Source organism: Populus alba, chromosome 7, assembly GCF_005239225.2.
Source record: "Populus alba chromosome 7, ASM523922v2, whole genome shotgun sequence".
NCBI classification, from domain to species: Eukaryota; Viridiplantae; Streptophyta; class Magnoliopsida; order Malpighiales; family Salicaceae; genus Populus; species Populus alba.
Genome location: NC_133290.1, coordinates 3,352,524 through 3,360,522, shown reverse-complemented (window position 1 = coordinate 3,360,522; position 7,999 = coordinate 3,352,524). Strand labels below are relative to the sequence as shown.

The window sequence follows — 7,999 nt, the reverse complement described above, 5'->3', positions numbered from 1 at the left end:
GAAGGAAAAGACTAATTAATTATTAGAAAAAGAAAAGATCACTGATTTAATTACACATAAAGGAAAATTAAAGATAACTGGTTACTAAACTTCCATAAAAACAAAACAATATCACTCCGCTCACCGCGCCCTCGCCTTCCCATGGAAGCCATTTCAAGCAACAAGCACATATTCTTGTAGAGATGGTGGGTGAGCATGTTTAAATTTCCTTTTTTGACAGGGATAATGACCAGCCTCGAATTCCTTAAATAAGATGAAAATTAAAAGGAAAACTATTTTGTTCAACATAAAGGTCAAATTAACACCACCCATCATTTGATAATATAAGAATTTTTACAGATTATTCAGAAACCTCATCTTTCTAGGGCAAAAGGGTGAGCTTCAATTCTGAAACCGCATCCTTCTCCATGCTTTGAGGTCTAGCATGCAAGTGGGACTCGCCTATAAATGAGGGATTTCGGCAAATAGAGGCGAGAGGATTAGATATCCAAATCAATATCTGTTATGGTATCTTGAATTAAATTCGGTGTTACAACGGATAGAAAAAGGCTGGGGGTGGTAACGTGGTGATTTTCAAGTCATTGATAGGAGCAGACAAACAAATAGTATCTCTAAACTTTTGACCACAGCGCTGGCCATAGCTCGAAAGAACACAGGCTCTGCCGTAGGTCGATAGAACACAGACTCTGCATCATATGACCAAAACAAGTTAGTATTATACCAATTAATAACAGATCACACATCAAATCACAAAATTTCATAACCCAAACTAAGATGATTACTGTTTAGATAGTTGATCGAAACAGCATCAATCCATGGTGATTCAAACAGATCAAGAGTCTTGTTTCGGTTCGTTCACGGTGTAAACCAGTATGACAAAACCCTGCGTATTACAATAACCCAGGAACCAAAAAGAACCCATAAATTTCCCAGCCAAGATGAGGGAAACACATCTTCTGACCTGGGGCACACGCCAGCTCTTGAAGCTGGGGGGGGTCTCTCACCTTTTCAGAGCACAATGATGCAACAGTGACACAGTGACTGGAAGCGATACAAGCATCCAATTTAAAGATACATTATGAGAAACAGATCCTATCAACTAATAGAAAAACATATTAAGGATGTATCAGTAGTTTCGCTCAAATTAATGTTCACTGCAGTGATAAAATCAAGATCCTCAACTCAAATATACATAAATGAGAAAAAAAAAATTGATTATCTAGAAATGGAAGGAGAGAACTCAGGAAATACGAGGGAAGAGAAAGGAGGAGCTGGGACAAACAAAAAGGGGCACAACCGTGAGGATACATAAATTCAGCAACAAAACTCCGACACCCTATTGTACCTAAAAACCACTTTGGAAAGCACCTAAGAAGTATTCTAAAATGCTCCCTAGTCCCTAAACAAAGCGTTTGAAGATTAATATTAACAAGAAAACCTTTACTGCTCCTAGAACAGCATGCCAGAATCAATTAAAGATTATAAATTGTCATGAGGTCAAAACAATCTCCAAGATACAATGCAGATTTAAAAGCCATATCACGATGTCAAAACAATCTCCAAGGTACACTACAGATCTAACGAATTATTCAAAAATACACATACTAGATAAGAGATTCCTACCACTAATATGGTGGATGCTTATCACTACATTTGACAAACACCTTAAATCTCATGTATAGAAACCTGATTATGTCACTCATGGTTCAACAGATTAATTAGGCCCTAACTCCATTCATCTTTATGAGCTAAAAGTCCCCCACATTATGATTGCTTGCAATGTATCGACTACAGTATTGTTGACCAACAAGAAAACACCATGCACCGAGAAGAAGAATTAAATATGCAAAATTTAACCAGTCATTAGCATACCTACACAACTAAAATAAATAGCTACTGCCATTGTTTGGTAGAACCACTGTGTCTACTGCAGGTAGAGTTTCTAAAAATGGATTCATTTTATAGCATGGAGCACCTTATCTACTTGCATAGAAATCCAAAATCCTAACCACCATGCGACCATCAAGTATTTATTTATCATACAAAAGAATGATTTACAGATCCCCTGACAAGAACAATTTGAGGCAAAAAAGAAAAATATCATTGAAGAAATACGTAATATTTTTGTTTCAAGTAAAGGAAATTCCAAGGTAAACACAAATTATAACATGGTTCTCTGCAGCAAATCAATTGATAACAAACCTAAACCAACCCTGCAACCCCACTAAAATCTAGGTGATCTGTATGATTCAAAATATTATGTCCTGCAATTTGACGAAAAAGTAGCTAAACGGTAGTATACTCTCAACATGTGCAATCAACCTCATCATTATCACAATGTCCCAACAGGAGATACGAAACTTGATCATTGTTTCAAGTCAGGACACCACGTTGCAATTGACATCTACCACCTTCCAAGTACATGGAGGAGCATATAAACAAACGACAAACATTTGGATTATCAGGGATATAAATCAACTGTAGCATACGCTAAAATGTGATTGAGTACTATATGAGAACCTTTTACCTTCAAAATCACAATTTTTAGGATTCTATGCCATGTATCCTTATGATACAGTGAACTGTAGGCCATTACCACCATCGAAAAATGCTTGAAAGCTTTGAAAAGCAATTCAACTACTGAAGTTTAAAGGGCATACATATATTTTCCTTGCAGGCACACCAATGCCATTTCTCCATCAATCCAATGCTAGTACAAAGTAAAAATCAGAATAAGAGACAATTTTTACCTAAGAATCAATTCACCTTGAAAGACAGATCCGTCTCACTCTCACCACAAAATCTGTCAGTTTCAATCTCAACCCAAGCCAAATGATTCTGTTATGTAATGATGCCATAAAGATCACTCTCAAAGTACATAAAAACTAATACTACTGAAGAATCAAAATATGTTATGGACCGAGCCAATTGCTAGTTCTCCTCATGAGAAATAAATGAAAGGTGTTCAAAATCTCAATTTCATCTGGGGCAATACACCATCTAATAAAATGCAATTCCCAACAGTTGTGCTTTAGCAATAGGTACATAAATTTTGAATGACCAGCCAAAACATATCCAGGTGGTCCAGTCATATGCATACTAAAGTAACCATTAATTTTAATAGAGTGAAAATCCATTCCAATTCAAAATAAACTCGCACAAGATGGTGTGTTTTGGATTTATAATTCCCATACTTTGGGCATAGAAGGTCTAAACCTTCCGTTTCTCTTGCAAAATTTTCAAGGAATCTCCACAAAGCCAGAACCAGTATGCTCAGTATTAACTTCACCTCCATGACTATAAGAAAAACTTTGACTTGAATCTTTGCACTTCCATAAACCATTGTCACCAATCTGTTATGTTTTGGCTTCCATCAACATCAATATTCAATCCATGATTCAGGAACATAAACACATAACCAAAAACTTTACTTTAGAATAATCCATAATGCAATCCATGATGTAAATCCTCAAGTAGTTCATACCTAGATCAAAGGGGAAAATGCCTATTCCAATCTCCAAAATATAGAGAGAATTCACTTGCTTAATCTATGTCCTTAGAAGACATACCCTAAACTAGACACAAACTCTCTGGACAAAGCACCCAAAATTTCATAGGGAGAGAATATTGGAGTAAGGGAATCACGAGGAAAAATACAAGACATCAAAAAGATAAATTAAAGGCAGCTTCAACTAGTTTCAGAACAGCAAGCCATTTGCCTATCACCAATGATTAGCATCCTGCTTTTCCAAGCCCACCTAGACACAATTGAAGTTAAAACCTTTTAACTTCAAGAATCACATCCAATATAGTATTTAAAATCACAAGGCAATTGGAATTACCAGATTTGCTTGTGCCTAATAGTGGTAACCACCTCCATATGAGTGGTCCCTCCCATAATAAGGTGGATATGGATCATACTGCAACACAAACGGAAAACAAATACAATGAAACTGTTAGTAATTAAAATTTGACTCAGGATAAGCTAAGGATTAATTGCTCACATCAGAACCACGATATTCATGAAAGTAGGGATCACTGCCTGCTCCATAGGTATCTGAAACATAAAGCCATGAGGATGATAATATCAAAAACAGTAAAACAAATAAAATAACCATGTCACAAAATGAAAATATTTGGGGACAGCATAATCCATACCACGATAATGTGTCCCACGAAATGAAGCTGCCGGATCAGCATAATCTACTCGGGGATCCGCGAAATCTAACCGGGGTCGGAGCCTACTGGGTTCCATGTAATCAGGATCTTGGTCCTAAAAGCATGGGAAAACTTCAAATTCTAAAGAATATAAAGGATGAACAAACAACAACAGAATATAAAAATTTAAAAGAACAAACAACCAAATTCCAACTTTTAGGCCACAAAAAGAAATCCTTACAGTCATATAAAATGATCGTTTCATCCCATGTGAACCATCATCATAAAAATAGGGGTCATCAAAGTGCCTTCCATTGAAACGTCTGTCAAAGGATTCTTCGGGAGAAAATGGTTGCCTCCTTGAAGAAACATAGCCCCTATGTCCTCGCTCAGGGGTCTCGTGCCAAGCTCGATTGATATTAGATCTTGATGGCCCAGCAGCCATACCTCTACTAGTTGTTTGATAACCTCCTCTGAAAGAACCCCTTCTTCCTCCTACTCAATACATTAATGTGAGTTAGATTTTTAATTGTGGCTGCGTGAAAGATCTGCATCCATTGGAAAGGAAGGGTGTGCTTGTGTGTACGTGTGGTCACTCAAAAAGAAAGAGGCCACTGAATACCTTGCCTCCCAGGAAGCATGTCATATCGATCATTATAGTCATACTCACGGGGACCCATTCTACTAGTTTGACCACGTTCTCGTTGATAGAAACCCCTACCACGTTGAAAATTCGCCCAGTTTGAATGATGCCCGCCCCGCCCAAAACCCCTTCCTGTAACACAGTTGCCTAAATCAAATGGAGACAAATGCACATTAAGAAATATTCAAATCCTCGAGATCAAAGGTTACCAAATCTTAAATAATTTCCACTTCCAGAATGACCAATTCGAAAGCCACCACACATTCCACCCTTCACAGCCTGAGTTTTTGGCAATGGATTTGACAGCCTCGCTTTAACTCTCATCTGCCAGCACATGACAACATCATGATGTCAGTTCATACATCATCTCTTACCAAATTAGATACAAAAAGGGTTAAACTTTATTGTACACCATGCAACTAAATGCATGCATTTCACAGGAATCAATTTGGAATGATCCAAGTTTACCAGGAAAGGATATGAAAATAAAACTAAAACTGATGAAAGTAGCAAATTGAAAAGAGGAAGTTGTAGGTTACTTTAAACCCATTTCCTCCACACCTCAATCCTTATTTTTGTTTCAAGTAGGAAAATGCCAAAATAATTTAATGAAACCTAGAAATAGCTTTCTAGATAAAGTAATTTTGCTACAAACACATAAAAAAAAAAAAGGAAAGGAAATGGGAAAAGAAACAGCTGCAAAGTGACATACAGATGAAGTATGAAAGGAACATTTATTACCTTTGTGTTACCATTGCCAAATTCTCTATTATTTATTCCTTCAATACAAGCAACCGCAGCTTCATGTGTAGAGAAGTCGACGAATCCAAAATCCTTTCTCTTGGCGGTTGACATATTCCGTGCCAGGACAATTCGTACAATCTCCCCATAACCTTTCACGCACTCCCTAACATGGTCTTCATCCCAGTGAGGAGGAAGGCCATCAAGAAATATAGTCTTCACCTGAGCCATAATTTCAGGGTCAGGCTCGCGTATAGGTTCAGAAAATGCCACTTTGGCAGTTCTCTCTGGATGACCAAAGACAACATCAGGCTTCTGAAGCCGCTTGTAAGCAAGCATTGCATCAGTATGACAAGCAAACTCAAGAAATGCAAAACCACGACTTCTCCCTTCATGTTGAGCATCTGGTACAACAGTGATGTTCTCAACACCTTCAACGCCATAATCCTTCAACTTTTGTCTTATCTGCCAACCCACATTATATTATAAATCATTGAAAAAATCTAAAAACAATCAGGAAATACAATTATTAGATGCTCACAGCTTCCTTTGTCCATGTGTTGCATATATTGCCCAAGAACAATGTATCATTGTCCTCGCTTGGTGCTGTCCCACATCGCTTTCCACGAATCTGTGAACAGTTGAGGAGTTAATATGATACTCATAAAATATAATCCAAAGCCATGGGGTGATACATACCACAGGGTTTTTCATTTCAGACAAAGCACGTTTCACATGCCCCTTGTTTGCAAATTTCACAAATGCATATCCCTTGTTCCTATTTGTTGAAAGATTTTTGTGCAATCGAACTTCAACTACTTCACCAATCTTCTCAAAAACCTTTCTCAAATCCTCCTCTGTAGCATCCCTATCCAATCCACCAACAAATATCTCATATTCTTTCTTAATCTTACGCTCCTCTGCAACAGCTGTTAGTTCCCTGCGTTCCTCTTCCATTGCATCAGCTTCTTCAACAGGCTCATCTGGATCTTCAAAGTCATCCTCAACAGGATCTTCAAAGTCCACTCTATCTCCATACTCCTCATACCCGTCATCACCACCATACTCATCTTGCTCATGTTGAGTCTCTTCTCTAAGAACTTGTTCCTCCATACTTCCTTCCATCTTAACAGCCTCATTTCTGGCCTCGACTTCATCGTCCACGTCTTTCTTCTCACCCTCATTAACCCCCTTTCCCACTCTGTTAGGTTCTTCATTCTTAGATACTTCCACAACCTCATCAGCAGGTATATCCACCACAGTTCGTTCCCTTTTAACAGACTCCCCAACCCTATCATTAACCGCTTCAACCTCCTTCCTAGAATCGACCACAGGTTCTTCCACACTTTCCTCCTCCTTTACAGAAACAGCAACACTTTCAACCTTAGATTCTTCCACTCCCATTGCAACTCCTTTCTTCTTTATAGATTCTCCAACATTATCAGCAGCAAGTTCCTCCTCCTTTTCCCTTTCTTCAACCTTAGACTTCGCAGCAACCACAGTTGTCGGGGTTTGCTCTAAAAGAGCTTTTGCATTGGCAGGGGTTTTCTTCACTACCTTCACCACTCTCCTCACAACCTTCTTTTTAATCGGAAGAGGTTTTGTAGTTTCCAGTGTCACCATACTCACATCCGTTTCTATATTTGTTCCATCAACTAATATTAAAGAAAATAGCAAACCTCAATAAAAACCTAAAAATCACATTACAGGACAAGAAACTTTAAAAAAAAAAAACCTAATTAAGAATATTAAACTAGTTGAATAAAAATAACACTACAATTAATTATTTATTTGCATGAAAGAATGGAATAGTTATTGTTACCTGATGATTGTTCAAGTTTTGAAGCAGAACCGGCAATTGGCGACGGTGTCATGTCGTTATTTTGTGTCTGCTTGGCGTTGGGTGGGGTTTTTGGAACCGGTGATTCCTCGTTGGCAGAATCAGGAGCGGCTTTGACAGCGGCAGGTTTCCTTCCCACCGGCGTCTTTTTAATTGCGGCTGGTTTTGTAGTTTTCATGTTGACACACCCTGTGAGAGGGAGAGAATATCGGCTTTGAAATTATGAATATAAAGATTGGTTAATTTTCTTCATTTGATTGATTTTACAATTTTCTTAAGAATAAAAATTAGGGGCTGAGGAATTATATTAGACAGGTAGATAGATCACTTACAAAACCCGGCCCGGCCTTGACGTTCAATTTGGCAGCGGTATATTAAATCAAGTTAGGTTATAGTAAAAAAAAAAATTCTACACCGGGTTGACTTTTAAGTTTATTGTGTCTTTGTTTTTATTGTTTGGAAAGGTTTTTTTAAAAAAATATATTATTTCAATTAATTTTTTATTTTAAATCATTTTAATATGTCAGTATTAAAAAAAATAAAAAAATATTATTTTAATATATTTTTAAATAAAAATATTTTAAAAAATAAAAATTACTATAACATCAAACACTATT

The 7,999-nt window shown here is 37.3% G+C and overlaps 1 protein-coding gene across 3 annotated transcripts; it reads right to left on the bottom strand.

The window, feature by feature from the left end:
• On the bottom strand, positions 1 to 7,685 carry LOC118063129 (uncharacterized). Of its 3 annotated transcripts, none has more exons than XM_035077063.2 (11): positions 7,365 to 7,685; positions 6,242 to 7,197; positions 6,084 to 6,173; positions 5,543 to 6,007; positions 5,011 to 5,125; positions 4,781 to 4,933; positions 4,400 to 4,653; positions 4,159 to 4,273; positions 4,005 to 4,057; positions 3,843 to 3,920; positions 1 to 686 (listed from the first exon to the last, which is right to left on the bottom strand). In XM_035077063.2, exons 1-10 carry the CDS (start codon positions 7,558 to 7,560, stop codon positions 3,858 to 3,860), a joined length of 2,460 nt encoding a protein of 819 aa, XP_034932954.1. In that variant the 5' UTR covers positions 7,561 to 7,685; the 3' UTR covers positions 1 to 686; positions 3,843 to 3,857. The 3 variants fall into 3 exon arrangements, with proteins under 3 accessions (XP_034932954.1, XP_034932953.1, XP_034932955.1); XM_035077062.2 differs by lacking the exon at positions 1 to 686 and adding an exon at positions 3,408 to 3,758 and having other exon boundaries at positions 7,365 to 7,684; XM_035077064.2 differs by lacking the exon at positions 1 to 686 and adding an exon at positions 3,408 to 3,758 and having other exon boundaries at positions 6,242 to 7,233; positions 7,365 to 7,501.
• Between the last annotated feature and the right edge of the window lie 314 nt (positions 7,686 to 7,999).

What these genes read in the sequence shown, in the direction of transcription:
- LOC118063129 (XM_035077063.2), bottom strand. Translation starts at nt 7,560, where the DNA reads ATGAAAACTACAAAACCAGCCGCAATTAAAAAGACGCCGGTGGGAAGG. An exon ending in AACGATCATTTTATATGACT is followed by an intron (nt 4,274 to 4,399) that starts GTAAGGATTTCT and finishes CCATGCTTTTAG; the next exon opens with GACCAAGATCCTGATTACAT. An exon ending in ATGAATATCGTGGTTCTGAT is followed by an intron (nt 3,921 to 4,004) that starts GTGAGCAATTAA and finishes TTTGTGTTGCAG; the next exon opens with TATGATCCATATCCACCTTA.